This window comes from Rattus rattus, chromosome X (assembly GCF_011064425.1).
Source record: "Rattus rattus isolate New Zealand chromosome X, Rrattus_CSIRO_v1, whole genome shotgun sequence".
NCBI classification, from domain to species: domain Eukaryota; kingdom Metazoa; phylum Chordata; class Mammalia; order Rodentia; family Muridae; genus Rattus; species Rattus rattus.
In genome coordinates this window covers 61,928,982-61,944,837 of record NC_046172.1, presented here as the reverse complement: position 1 = coordinate 61,944,837, position 15,856 = coordinate 61,928,982, and the positions used below count along the sequence as shown (strand labels likewise).

General features: G+C 39.6%; 1 protein-coding gene across 1 annotated transcript; it reads right to left on the bottom strand.

Annotated features, from left to right (window-relative positions):
* Positions 1-1,912: 1,912 nt before the first annotated feature.
* Positions 1,913-14,251, bottom strand: Pou3f4 (POU class 3 homeobox 4). The gene is made up of 2 exons (XM_032890307.1): positions 13,226-14,251; positions 1,913-1,975 (listed from the first exon to the last, which is right to left on the bottom strand). The coding sequence occupies exons 1-2, from the start codon at positions 14,246-14,248 to the stop codon at positions 1,961-1,963; spliced, it is 1,038 nt and encodes a 345-aa protein (XP_032746198.1). The 5' UTR covers positions 14,249-14,251; the 3' UTR covers positions 1,913-1,960.
* Positions 14,252-15,856: the final 1,605 nt, after the last annotated feature.

Below are 15,856 nucleotides of genomic sequence, written 5' to 3'. Positions count from 1 at the left end.
GCTTTTGGAGATAACTATAAATATTCAAGCAGCATTTCTCTTATCATTCTCTCCTCCATCTGCAAATATTACAACTTGCTTATCCTGGAGGTTTTTCTTTTAAATTTTAATATAATTGTCATACACACACACACACACACACACACACACACACACATATATATATATGTATGTCAGAGAGACAGACAGAGACAAAGAGAAAGTGACAGGAGATAGACAGAGACAAAGACAGAGTGCAGAGAGACACAGAGAGAGATGGGGAAATTTAAAGTATTTGCGTGCTGCAGCAAAGATGCTGACTTAAACCCCACTGATTGTGTGTGTGTGTGTGTGTGTGTGTGTGTGTGTGTGTGTGTTACATGTGTGTGGAAGCCAGAGGACAACCATGAATATTGTTCCTCAGAATTCACCCTCACAGGATTAAAACTTGCCAAGAAGGCTAGGCTCAATATGCAGAAGGCACCAGGAATCCACCCACCTCTGGTCAAAAGCACTGCTATTAGAAGCACATGCAGGCACCAAGTCCAGCTCGGTTTGCATTGGTTCTGGGGATCAAACTCAGATCATCATGCTTGCAATGGCATTTATTCACTTGTATCTTTATTCACTATTCTATCCTAACAGCTACATAAGATGACTCCTGAAAAGACCTAAATGAATTATTCATTCAACTAAGATTTCATTGGCACAAGACCCACTTATTGCACTGGTGTGACTGTGCCCCAGTTTCTCATTTCATCTCTGTTACCCAAAGAGCATGAATGATAATAGTGGCAAGTCTGTCCCTGAAATCTTAGCTAGGAAGATGTCATACTCATGACATTGTCCACTGTATTGCTAGCTCTTTGCTCTAAGACAAGCATGCCTTTGCATCTAATTACTCTCTGCTGGTAACCTAAAAGAGTGCAAATGCAGGACAATTGAGGGTGTTTTTAATTCTGCTGATAATTTCTTTTATCGGTGTTAAGGAACATATTTCACATTGAGCATATTTTCCCAAAAATAATTGGAAATTTTAAAATAGTGCTGAAAGCCTCACTTTGTTGAATGCATTTTAAAAAGTAGGGAAGGAAAAAGAATGCATTCCATGCTTAATGAGTTTCTGTTAGAGACTCAAGTTTCTTCAAGCTCTGAAAATCATTCTAACATGTCAACTAAATAGTCACATTGCAAATATCAACACCATTTCCACACAAGTTGCTGAATTCATAGAATGAGTTAATATATTTCCAGTCCACAAAAAGACACTACTGAAAATTTTCAGTGAAGCCAGCTTTTTAGCTGAGAAAATTTTTGTACACAAAGAGCTCCTTCCAGTATTTTTGAGGTTTTGTTTTCCCTCTCTTGTTTTAAAAAACAAAGTCCTTAAAATTTCTAACAGGAATTTCTGGTCTGCAAATGTATTTGTCATGCTTGACTTTGCCTGGTGCTTTTACTAAGTCCTAAATGTCATGTGATGGAATGCACACTGTGAGTGGAAGCATCACACAGAATCTCCTTGTTTTGGAATTTGATTTCCAGCACCTACTGGTGAGGCTTTTCCCTCCTTAACTCAAGCAGGAGTTAGTAGTTCCAGAAGTGTTTGACAGATTAATCTTTTATTTCTTTTATTTATTGAATATTTTCTTTATGTACATTTCAAATGTTATCCCCTTTCTTGTTTCCCCCCTCTGGAAGCCCCCATCCCAGTCCCCCTGCCCTGCTTCTATGAGGGTGCTCCCCCCACCCACCTACTTCCTCCTGCCTTCCCTGGCTGGCACTCACCTACACTGGAGCATTGAGCCTTCACAGGACCAAGTGCTTCTCCTCCCATTGATACCCAACAAGGCCATGCTCTGCTATATATGTGGCTGGAGCCATGCGTCCCTCCATGTGTACTCTTTGGTTGGTGGTTTAGTTCCTGGGATGTCTAGGGGGTCTGGTTGGTTGATCTTGTTGTCTTCCTTTGGAGTTGCATCTTCTAATCCAGTAGTAGCTGAAAATAGGGAAGGGAAGCATTTTCAGTTTGCTTAGGTTACCTGCCATTTATGCAAATGGGGAGAGGAATCATAGAAAGGGTCTTTCCCAAAAGTACTGCATTTATTCTTGGATTTTATTTTCTTTTAACTTTACTACAGGGAAAAAAATCAGACTAATCAGAGTTGAACATCATTTAGAACTTGCAAATAACAACTTAGTGTCTAGCTAACTAACAATTACAAAAATCTAAAAAAAAAATACACTATTAAAATAGCACAAAAGAAATGCTGTGCTTATGAATGTGTATAATAAAACTACAATATTAGCACACACATCTACAATACTACATACCCATTTAATTAAGTGTTAATTGTGTATATTTACATTTTCTTCTCCTTTTACCCCAGGGATTGTTATTTTTTTAATACAATGCCCTTTCTTTATTGCACACTCTTCATACTCTAATTCAGTAATGCCATGCTCACAGGAGCCACTCAATAAATGTTTATTAAATAGAAGTCTTGCTATTTTTATTATACAAACTTGTATATAAAATATGAATATTTATTCAGCTAAAACTGCTGGATTTTGGAATTTATATATTTATGCGTGGAAAGAGAGAGAATAGCTTTCAGCTATTACTTATCTCGTACCCTTCTTGTCACTTCTTAATTTGACACTGAGCTTTGAGTGGGTCTTGAACAGTCTGACAGCCAGAGGCATGGGACAAGGTCAGGGCAGGTCTAAAGCATTTAAAGCAACAGATATTTTATACTAAGTACCCAGTTTTATTGCAGATGGGTTGGATTTTTTATGTGTCTGAGAAGAAATAAACACTTTCATACTATCAGAAAGCAAGGATAACACCAGCTGCACTCTTTTCACCACAAAGGAGTCACCATTTCTGTAGAATTCCTCATTGTCAAATGGGTTAAAATACTCTGTATTAAACTATTAATGGTCTCTATACTGAATCTCTATTTTATGGTAATGCATTTAAAACATAGTCCACCTGGCTCTACCACAGCCATTTTGAACAACTTTCAGAATGCAGAACAATATTTATTTGTATGATAGTACTGGTGACTGGAGAAGTCACTAGATTGTATTGTCCCAGCTTAAGACTACTATAAGGGGATATTAATCCCAAAGTTTAGAATACCCAAGATACAATTTACAGAGTACATGAAGCTCAAGAAGAAGAAAGACAAAAGTGTGGGTGCTTCAGTACTTCTTAGAAGGGGAAACAAAATATCCACAGAAGGAAATACGGAGACAAAGTATGGAACAGAGACTAAAGGAAAGTTCATCCAGAGACCACCCCATCTGGGAATCCATCCCACATGTAGTAGTCACCAAACCCAGTCACTATTGTGGATGCCAAGACATTCATGCTGACAGTAGTAGCTTGATATAGCTGTTTCCTGACAGGCTCTGCCAGAGTCTAACAAATACAGAAGAGGATGCTTGCAGCCAACCATTAGACTGAGAACTGGCCCCCCAATGGACAAATTAGAGAAAGGACTGAAGTAAATGAGGGGGTTTGCAATAATATCAACCAACGAGACACCCCAGAGCTCCCAGGGACTAAACCACCAACCAAAGAGTACACAAGGAGGAACCTATGGCTCCAGTCTCATATGGAGCAGAGCATGGGTCTTGTAGGGCATCAATTGGAGGAGAGGCCCTTGGTCCTGTGAAGGCTTGATGCTGCAGTGTAGGGGAATGCCAGTGTAGAGAGGCAGGAGGGAGTGGGTGGGTGGTTGGGGATCACCCTCATGGAGGCAGGAGGTCGGAAGATGGGGAGGTTCTGGAGGGGAAACCTGAAAAGGATAACATTTGAAATGTAAATAAAGAAAATTTTCAATAAAAGAAAAGCTTGTATCAATAGAGAATGAATCAGAAAGCATACATGTGGTCTCTGCCTCCTCTCCTATCTCTAGACTGTGTTGTTTGCTGAAAAGAAGCTTGACATAGGAACTCTTTCAAATGGAAAATGTTGCCCAAATGGAGCTGTGTTAGTGAAGAACTCCATTTATCAAGAAAGAGGTTATGTATAACTTTCTTTTAGCAATATAAAATTTAAATGCATTATATAATGTAACTTACTGTAGAGACAAAGTTTTAAGAACTAATGGATATTTTCAATAAAACAATATAGGGATTAAAAAAGTATAAAGAGTGAGCATATACTTTGTCGTGTGTGTGTGTGTGTGTGTGTGTGTGTGTGTGTGTGCATGTGTGTGTGTGTATGTGTGTATTGGGGGATGCTTTCAACCCAATATTTATCCTGTCTACAAAAAATGCAGGAACAGGGAATGGAGCAGAGACTGGGAGAATGTCCAACCAATAACCAGTCCAACTTGAGACCAATCCCACAATCCTAGCATGGCTGTCCTCTGAGAGGCTCCAACTAGCATTTGTGTCAGATGGATGTAGACGCCCACATCCAAACAGTAGATAGAGCTTGGGGTCGCTTATGGAAGAACAGGAGGAAGGATTAAAATTCATAAAGGGATAGGAACTCGACAAGAATACCAACAGAGTCAACTAACCTGCAACCTTGAAGATCTCATAGACTGAACCACCAACCAAAGAGCATACATGCACGAGTTGGACCTAGGCCTCCCTGCACATATGTAGCAGTTGTGCAGCTTGGCCTTCGTGAGGGTCCTGAACAACTAGAGCTTGGGTTATCCCAAAAGTGATTGCCTATTTTTCAGATATGTTCTTCAAGCTGGGCTTCCTTGTCTGGCCTCAGTGGGAGGAAGTGCCTAGCTCACAGAGACTTGATGTGTGTGGCTGGGGTATGTTAGACAAGGGAGCCCCCTAAAGCCCTAAAGCTCAGAGAAGTGGGGGAGGAGATGAGAAAAGGCTTGTGGGGGTGTCCAAGATGGGGGACAGTGGTAGGATATAAGTTTAATAATTAATAATTAATAATAATAATGATGACAATAATATCTTAAAACAAAAAAAACCTATTTTCTGAAAATAGTTCTGACATGTTTAAAATTATTTTAATCAAAAGTATTGCATATCTCAAATGAACATCTACTTGATTACTGCTGTTTTCTATAACCAAATTACATGTGTTTCTCTCCTAAAAGCTTAAAGACACATTTAACCAATAGTTATTATATGTGCATGAATGCTTTTTATTTGCTTTCTTCACCTATGTCACAGGAGTTTAATTTGTGGGACTAGATTGTGAGCCTGTGCACTTTGATGCTCTCACACAGCAATGAATGAAACCCATAGCAGAGAGTGCCCTTCAATTGTGAACAAGATGTCTATTGATATTAATGAGCTTCTTGCACAGATTGTGTGTGGTCATTTTCTGTTGCCTGAAGTGACCATTTTGTTGTGATTTGCATGTTGGCTATTGCAAAGCATAGTGTGAGCACCATTTCCTAAGTTCCTAAGGTTTCCTACGGAGGAAAAGTATACTAGAAACTTGAAAGGTTACTACTGTTTTTATTTTTAATTATTTTAGTGCATTCTCTAAGCCAAACTTAAATATGATAAAGAAAAAAGAATTTTAAGTTTAGCATTTTAAAAATACTCAGTTATTCCAATGTATTTTTAATTCATTGATGAAAATTAAAAGAGTTTTCTAGCTCAACAGAAGATTTCAATCTATGCCGTGCAGAAGCAGCATATTAGTCGGTAAAATGTATTACAGGGCTTGACCAGTTAAACATCCACTTCAGACTGGAGTTCTCCGGGTGGGAAACGTGCTCTTTGTGTTGCAGACCTGCCCTTGGAAAGCTAGTGGGAACATCTGTAAACACTGCCTAGTCATCCATGGCTAGTGGTAGGGAGAGGAATGAGCCGACATAAAAGGCTACTTTTAAAATACAAAACAAAACCTAGTTTCACTTTTATGTAAAATTTAGAGAATTTCAGAATAATTCCCTTGAAATAGCATGTAAAATGTAGGGGATTAAAGTATGTTTATTTTTAATTTCAACCATTCCTAACTTAATGAGAGACTCAAAATTTAAACTTTCAGATTAAAACATTCAGCCTCTTTTCCTATAATGGAAAGGGGGCATTTGTAAAGAAATGCTTGCTGTTCACAGGTAAAGAGAGCACTTTAAACCTTATCCTTTAACAATGACTACTGTATACTATTCTTCAGAGTCTCTACCAACACATCTCACAAATATGTTTTTTCCCTTCACTTTTTATACCACTGTTGGTATACTATCTACTTTTGGTTCTGATAATTTACATATGAATTCATATGCTTTGGAGCAATAGATTTGTAACCAAAATTAATATTACTTAACTATGGTTACTATCAGCCCCATGATAAGTAGACTGAGAGTGATCAAACATTAAGAAAATCACTATTACTCTTTGCAACAGTTCCACCAAACTCAGGTCTTTATGTGGTTTGTAATTATATATCATTTGAAGCCTAATAAACTATTGTATCTAGTTATTACAACTCTAATTTCTAAGCTTTAAAAATAAAGTTTTAAAAATATGTAAATTAGTAATCTTTTCTAGAGTCTAGTGTTTTATGCATTCATCTTGAAGCAGTATAAGAAAGAAAACGTTTATCAAAAATAAATTATGTACCATGAATTTACTTTTAATGTTTTGGGAACATACTAATATGTATCTTTTTATTAATTACTTTATTTATTTAATTTCAAATGTTCTCTTCCTGTCCCCCATGAGTCCAACACCCCTATTCTCTCCTTCTCCTCCAAGAGGCTGCTCACCAACTCACCCACCCACTCCCACCTCTCCCCTCTGGCATCCCCCTTCTCTGGGGTATGAAGTCTCCCCAGGACCAAGCTCATAGCCTCTCACTATGGCCTTACAAATTTACATTTAAAACAACATTTTCTATGCTGGTGAAAGGGAGAAAGGAAGGACTACATAAATATGAGAACCAGCCATATTTAATGGCTTTATAATATATGAAAATAGCTCGTCTAAATGAGAAATAATATTAAAATGTTTCATGATCAAGTTCTTTCCAGGAATGGCTGAGATAATATGCATTGCTAACCATATAACAAGTCAAGGAGCTAAATCAGCATGTGTGTGTGTGTGTGTGTGTGTGTGTGTGTGTGTGTGTGTGTGTGTGCTGGATTAAAGGGATGATCAGTGAAACTAGGTTTATGATAGAACTAGCAATGTTTCTATGAACTGAAGTCTTCTTTCCCCCATTTTAGTTACCTATACAGGAATAATGGAGACAAACCTTGTGTATCTAGAAAGATGAAAACCCATATCTCATGATTTGATCAATGTCCTTACCTTTAAGGATAGCCTGTTTTTTGTTTATTGGTTTATAGAGGAGGGTTTGGAAACAAGAGATGTAGGTGTTTATGGTTGGGGGCATGTGTCTATAAACATGTTAAATTTTGTATAGTTCACCTCAAAATAAGCTACCACAATTCTTCCTTTATATAGTGAAACTATCTTCTAATAAGGCTTTTTCTGTGGTTGAATAAGTCAACTTTCTTGGTAAACAAGAAGTCTTATAAATAGAAAACAATATTCAAACAAATGACTTATGTTGTGTGTGAATGGGTATAAATTCTATATCAATAAAAGAAATGATGGTGAACAAATGTCACCTCATTTCAATACACATGGGGCTTAATTTTCTGGATTTTCTTTACAAGAGTTTCTCATTTCTTGCAGGTGGCAGAAGTTGACTCAATTTGGTTTTTCTGGCTATGTGCTTTTCAATGTTCCCATAAGTTTCAAAATCTTCTACCATACAAGCTTTTCCCCATCAGTGCTCTTTTGAAAAGGCCCCTTGATTTCATTTTATCTGTAAAAGTCTTAATTGATGTTGAACATATTGTGTGTTCATTTCTCTTAATACTTTAAAAATTAACATCTGTAAGTGAGTAAGTTGAAGGGTTACTACATTAAAAATACTGTCTGGGACATGTATAAAGAATATTCTACTTTTATTTTACAGAACACATAAGTGTGAATGATATCGATGATTTCTACAGTGTTGCCTTTTCTTTAGGGACTTTTGGGTTTTTGAAAGTCACACATGTTTGAATTTTAATCACCAAGTCATGGAATAATTTCCACAACTTGGAGGTTCCATATGTGTCTTTAAAAAGATCTGAGAAGTGGGAGAAATACACTTTTCTCTCTTGCAAACTACTTTCAACCTCTAGTTATTTTTTACATTCTTGTTCTCTTCCTTGGTCTCATCTCTACTTCATACAAAAGATATTTTAAGAACAGAAACATATGTTCAACTTGTAGCAGTACAAACAATTAAAGCAACAATGGCAGACTAGCAAAAGAGCGAGTAAAAATCTTGAATGTTAACTATTTTCAAGGAACAGTGCTTGATTTTATTAAAGATAAATACTGCTCATGTAATAATTTAGGCAATAACTGTCTCAATCTGGTTCTTTTTAAAGATAAACAACTAATTTCCATGGATAGTATTTTCCTCTTTTTGTTGATAGAGAAATAATTTATATAATTTAGTATTTTTCCCTTTTGTTATTTATGCACAAGTATATAGACTATCAGTCTCTGTATGAATGTGTAGATAGACTGAAGTTACTTATTTGTCTTTATTTACACATGTGTAACACCTGCACAGTCTAGTCTCACCTTAGCACCCCTTACAATTTCTCACTATTTTATTATTCTGACATGTTATTGGAAATGAAACTTTTTGCCTTCATACTGTTAGCTATAATTAACTGTTATTGCTCTTTTATGTCCATTAATTCTTCCTAAGAAAGAGCTACAATTGTAAAGGCCTGAAAAATCCAAGACAAAAGCTGTTTCTGCAAAGGCATTGGTGGGGATCTGGAAAAGCAACAACCTTAAGACAGGGAAAATCTTATGCAAAAGCACTAGCATTGGATTTTTAATGATAGTATCATGCTATTTATACAGAGATTGAAAAGAAGATTATCATGAAAGGTCACTGTTATGGTTATTGTTTAGAATGACAAAATTCCATAAAGGAATCAAATTTGAGATAGAGATATATGTATAATGCATATTAATATATTAATAAAATACCGGTGATTTCTATGTCTATATATTCATATCACTACGTCCTAAAATATCTGCATAGGACATAATATAGGAGTTCAAAATACACTGAAAGTTAGTTATGTGTGGTTCTTCAATAAGAAAATGAACTTTATATTCTACAAATTTCCTTACAAGATGTTGAATAAGAAATAGTTTCTGTGAACCAAAATAGAAACAATGGGTTTATAGTTATATCTACAAGTACAAAATATAGATTTTGTACTTGTAGATATAACTATAAAATCAATATGGGTCTGAAGAGATGACTCTTCAGTAGTTAAAAGAGCTTTCACCTCTTCTAGAGAACTCCAGCTTGCCATGTTTGGTGACTTACAATTACCTTCAACTCCAGGGCATCAAACACCATCTTCTGGCCTTTATGAGCATTCACACACATGTGGCATATGTAAAGACATACACCCATGCACATAAATAAAAATGATTTTAAAACAATCAATATTTTGTATAAAGGGGATATATTTGTGAATATACACATAACATGTAGCATGTTTCATAGAAAAGAATCACATGTGTGTGTTTTACTAGACAGCTATAAATAATGGTGCAATCTAAAAAAAAGTCAAGAATATATCATAATCATTGCCTATTAAAGTGATTAAACAATTATGACTTGTCTAAGAGAAATATCTATATCAGAGTATGTGTTGAAGAGGTATTTATTGCCAGAAACTGTATTTTGTTTATTTCTTCAAATGCACCAATCAAAATCAAAGGCTCAACAAAGCATGCTTATTTTTAAATAGAATTGTCTCATAGTTGATACATTACTCTTTAGCTGCCACGACAGGTAGCAGTCCCTTATTTTATGGAAGGATTTATGAAATCAATAATACATGTAAAATTATATGTGGGAATGGAAAGATGAGTATAATAAATCAAAATCCCCCCAACTGTCTCATAATCCTTATTATTTTTGTTTGTTCATTTTCTTCTTACAAACCAGACATATAAGGATTCAGACAGACAGTTTGCTTGAGGTTTCTGGGCCCAGGGAGAACCTCAAGATGAACACTAACGCTTACATTAAAAACATATCCCGGTCCCTTACTAGAAGGGCATGTCAGGAATGGGGAGACAGAAGAAGGAGATGAGTATGTAAGAAATGTACAAGTCCAGGGAAGGTTTGGGTATACTCTCAGGATGGGGGACCGATTAGAAAACACTGACAAAGAAATTATGCTCTCTGAAAACACTAAGGACTTTCCTACCTGGCTTTCCACCATTGAGGAGTACATTTTTCTCCAGCACATGGATATGAATGCACAAACAGGTATTGTGTTTGAGAGTGTATTTCTGGACCAAAGGGCATAAGTCAGGGGACTAGAAACCAGAATCAAAACAAAATCTAACGGTTTCTAACCCGATGCAAAGCAAATGCCTTGCTCACGCAGGATGTGCTTCTTTAAATGCCCCACTTCACACACAGCACATGAAAGCCAGGAGAAGAAAACAGTTTTGGTTTTTTTTCTTTTTTTCTTTTTTTTTTGTTTTTTGGAAAAATGTTTTATTTAAACCCTTTAAATCTTTTACAACAATAAAATATTGCGTCAATATAAACCCCTTGACTAAAACTGCTCACATCAAACATTACAGCAAATTGTTTTCTTTTTGACACCCAACTCATCTTTGAAACAATTTCCATTTAAACACAATGCAGAATTTATTGAAAATAAATAATCGTTGGGAACTGCAATAGGCAATTTGAATAAAATAGTTGAAAAAGCAACTCTTAATGAAAATAGCGTTTATTATACATCAGTTACTAAATGAATAAACTAAATGATCTTTTTTAAATTAATAACTTCAAAAACGTTTAATATACAAAACTGTACAATTATAAAGTCGGCAGAAATATTTGGGTTAACTCAGGTTTGAACCATAGCGTTTAACTGCAAAGAAAAAACAAAAAACAAAAACAAATAACCCACCCCCCTCTCGAACATTTGTGAAACATGAACTGAACAAGGAAAATAAAATCACAGAACTAAAACTTAAAACTAAGAGAATGCAGAGCCTTAACCAAAAAAAAAAAAAAAAAAAAAAAAAAGGAAAAGAAAGGGTCTGGAATTTGAATTAATAGATGCTCTTCGACCTGCGGCTAGGGGAGACACAGTGTGGTCAACCTGGCAGCCCATACTAGCACATCTTCCACAAGGGGCACAAGGTTCTCTGGTCCTTAGGTAGTTTGAAGCTTTGTCTACCTCAGCTGCACCGGCAAGCTGAATCCTGAGATCAGCCTGGCAAGATCCCCTTTTGGTCAGGCCTGCTGTGGCTGGCTGGGCATGGAAGCTTCACTGGGCCAGCACACAGTGCTTGCTGGGGATGAGGTGCACCTGTGAACCTGTCCTGTGTGTGGATTTGAGAGAAAGCTAGCCATAAAGCCACGGCAACCGCTTAATTTTGGGATCTCTACATAGTCTAAGGAGATTTTTTTTTTTAGTTTTTTTTTTATACAGTAATACGATACACACAGCTATCTACACACATACGTTTGCACGCGCACGCCACACACGCACAGAAATACATACACACAGATTTTTTTTTTTTTTAAAGAAAATAAAAGCATAAACTTAGCCGCCCAGGCGCTTGCTAGCTCGCTCAATCTTTGCCATGGGCTTCCACCAGCTGTGCTTGTCAAAGACACTGAGACCAAGAGCTCACTCAGACCTTGGTATGTACAAGAGGGAGGAGGTGGTGTGCGGCTGGACCAGAATCTTCGTGACTTTTGCCAATTATTTTATTGTCTCTCTGCACAAAGCAGAGGATGCCTACCCTCTCACCACCCTACCGAGAGCGTTTCTCACCCTGAGAGCGAGCGGCAAACTGGAGGTGAACTGAACAGGGAGGCGCTGGCCCAAGCGGTTGCCAGCGTCTTTGGGTCGCGGTCTCCGTTGAAAGCCACCATTTGTGAAGGCCAAGTCTTTCATCTAGGAGAGTGTAAGTAGGGTAGCGCAGGTTGTCAACCCGACTGTGCTGGCAGCCTGTGGGAAACTTCACGCACAGGCATTCAGGACCTCGGTGAATTCAGAATTCTTCCGGTCGCTCACACCCCATTCTTCGCGCCACAGCTGAATCCTTCTGGGGCACCGGGATCTGTGCTGTGGAAATCTTCAAGGACTCCACAGTTCCGTGAAAGTCGGGGAAGGGGGCAAAAAAGCAGCGAAATAGCCTTCAGGCTACTTTGCAAACCCATTCAGTTTGCTTGTTCTGCCCATATAGGCACTCAGTCCCCGGGGGAAAAATAGAAACATCAACAACTTTCTCCACTCCTCTCCTCTCCATGCAGATTGTGGGAGTGCAGGAGGTGAGCATTTTTCTCTCTCCTCCTTCCAGCCTCCCCTCCCTTTTTTAGCAATTAAAAACCCATCAGCTCAATGAAGAAATAATAATAATAGCAATAATAACGTGGAGTGGTCGATTAGATACAAATTATCTCACAAATATTGTGTACAGCTTGTAGTAAAACACCGGAGACATTTAGAAACGCTATAGAAGTTTTAAAAAATGCAAAACTAGTCTATTGTAAAACAGATTTCACCTGAAATACAGCTGCTATAACCAAGGCGCTGAAAGGTTATTCATAGGCACACATCTGTCTTCCACCCTCTCCCGCCCCCCACCCGTTACCCAGCTCCTGCCCTTCTTAGAGAGGAGCAACCAAACAAATCTTACTCAGAGTAAACAATATATATTGATCAGCAGAAAAGGTTGGAGGGAAATAGCCCTGGCAGCAGGGAATATGGGGTCCCCACCTGGACTGCTTTAATATAATTGTGTTTCAGAGTTGAGAAGCTTGAATGTGTGCGTGTGTGTGTGTGTGTGTGTGTGTGTGCGTGTGTGTGTGTGTGTGTGTGTGTGTGTGTGTGTGAGTGTGTACACGCGCGGGCGCGCGCGCGTCTGTGTTTCTTTTCAACATAAGTCATAAGAAGTTAGAAACCCCTGTGAAAGAAAGGAAGAGCTAGCAAGCTAGAGAGATAGCAATAATAAAGAATGTAATGCTGAAAGGAAGGTAAAGAGAGAATTGTATCAGCACTGCTCCCAGTGCAGCGGGCCACCTCCTTGCTTCCTCCAGTCAGAGATCGTGGCAGGACGCATCTGTTTTCACCGTGTGCGAATAAACCTCGTGTGGCTGCTGATCCCCTGGCGGAGTCATTCTTTTTTCTTTTTGTCTTCTATTACAGAACCAGACACGCACCACTTCTTTCTCCAACTGGAGACTGTCTGCCAGCGAGGAGATCTCCTGTGCTGCAGGCTTGGGACACTTGAGGAAATGCGTTTCCAGTACGCCCTTGACACTCACCTCAATGGAGGTTCGCTTCTTGCGTTTACGGCCCTGAGCGGCGATCTTGTCAATGCTGGTCGGGCTTCCTGTGGATGAATCAGCCTCCTCCAGCCACTTATTTAGCAGCGGTTTCAGCTTGCACATGTTCTTGAAGCTCAGTTGCAAGGCCTCGAACCTGCAGATGGTAGTCTGCGAGAACACGTTGCCATACAGTGTGCCCAATGCCAGCCCCACGTCGGCTTGCGTGAAACCCAACTTGATTCTTCTTTGTTTGAATTGTTTGGCGAACTGTTCCAACTCATCAGAGGTTGGAGTCTCTTCATCCGAGTGGTCCTGGCAGTGGTGCGAGCCCAGCTCACCATGGTCTGGAGGCTCCCGGAGCACTGGATGCAGGCTCTGTGTGGAGGCAGCAGCTGGTGGTGGAGTGAGTCCCCCGTGCTCTAGCATACCACTCACCGTGAAGCCTGGCTGCGAGTACACATTGAGAGGTTGGCCGCTGGACGTGATGGACGAGTTTGGAGCCGGGCTCGCTCCCCAGGCGTTCGGATGGTTAGTGTGGGGCGAGTGGTGGGCTACGTGAGGCGAGCGGTGATGGATGATTGCGCCCAGTTGCAGATCTTCACGTCCCGGCTTCACGTCCTGCTGGTCCAGGGGGCTGGTGGCCAATGTGGAGGACCACGGGCCCCCGTCGCTCAGACTGGTCACCCAGTGATGCCCGAGGGGATGCCCATTGCTGGGAACTCCCTGCAAGTAGTCACTTTGGAGAAGTTTCTGAGGATTGCGGAAAGGACTTCCCTGCTGCATGCCCGCAGAGTCCGCATGGACGAGGGAGCTGGAACTGAGAATGCTGTAGGGATTCGAGGCAGCTGTGGCCATGGTCGATGAGGATCCTCTACTAGTTATAATGTGGCAAAGGGCAGCTTCAGCCTTTGACATCTATGGTGCAGGGAACCAAAGCCGCTAGCGCGGGTTACCGGCACCCGCCGAGGCCAATCGCAGTGCGACTTGGCCTGGCCAGGCATAAACACAGCCAATGGTGGTGCGGGAGGCCGAGCTCGCTTTCCAAATTAGGCTGGCGAAGCTCGGGAGTTTCAGTGAGACCCAAGCAGGAAGTGAATCAATCTTTAGGCTCCATTGGCTGCCTAGCTCAGAGTGGCAGCGGCTCTTTTAGTTAACCCTTTCCCCCCTCCCTCCCGGAGACTACATGATTGTTTGTGGCGAATAAATGGAAGGGACATATTTGTATGGAGAGGCAGTGAGGAGACTAACTTCAGTTTCAGGTCTCCTTCTAGTCTATTTAAATTAAAATAAAGAAAGAAAGAAAACAAATTAAAATAACATTTGATTTTAATGCATGAAAGAATTCCGGTTTAGTTAGTGTTTGGGTTAAGGTGGTCGGAAAAATAAAAAGCATCTACAAACTTTGAGCGAAGCGATGTCTTAGATCAGAACCCAAAATAAAATTTCCACGATCCAATAAAAGCTATTCCAGTGTATTTTGCTCACTTATTTTTCACAAGAAACTAAAAAGCTCTAGGAAAAAGATTCCCCCTCCCCCTTTTTCCTCAAAAATTTCATTAAGAGTATGAAGAGCTGAAGGGTTTTGGAATGTAAATCTTAAAGTGATATTTGGAAGACTCAGTCGGTTTGAAGTTTGCTGGTTAATTGGAAACCTGGCTTTATCTTGGCTCCCCTGCCAGTTCGCATCAGAGGTTTCTCCACTATACCAGAGGAGCTGCTTGCTGAAGCCCACAGTCATCTTTCATGCTCACCCCGCTCACCCCGACACACTGAATGCCCACTCCCCCACTCCCAATAGGCAGAAGGGAAAGCATGCCTGCCTAGTGCTACCCCTTGACAACTCTTTGAAACATTTGCATCCTGCTTCCTTGGCACTGTGAAGGAAATATTGAGAAATATGCTTCCTTTACTGTTCTCTGAAAATTTAGAGAATCAGAGAGGAGAAATGAGGAGAGAGGGAAAATGAGATCAGGGAGAAGAAAGGGGGTTGAGAAACTGGGAAGGAACCCGGTGAGAGATCTTGGTAGCTAGACATCTTTCTCAACTCTGTCCATTCCTCCATAACTGCCACAAAGCTTGGATTAGCTTTCAGCCTTGGGGACCCCACTGGTTTTCAAATTTTGGTTAGAGGAAAGGCTTTTAGGAGTTAGAAAAGACTAACGCCAAGTGCTCCACAGCCGCAAGCAAAGGTGTTGCTTGGAAGCAGAGTTGGGAGAAATGCAAAGATTTTAGAATTACACTAGCTCGGAAAAAACAAAACATACTACCCCACACAAATCTGAAGTTTTAAAAATGCCCTTTTGTTTTGTAATTTTGGAGGCAACCTAGCTGTGTAATTATATTTGCTCTTACAGAAGACGGCATCAGAGTTCCCTTATTGGTTTGAAATTCCATTAAATATATTGCAAGAGCTCCTAGGTTAAGCTTGATTTAAATTTGCATACATTTTCATATATTTAGCTGAAATAAAAGAAGGCTTGCAGCTACCAGAAAGTCATTAAGGCATTAGTTTCTCTAAGAAGA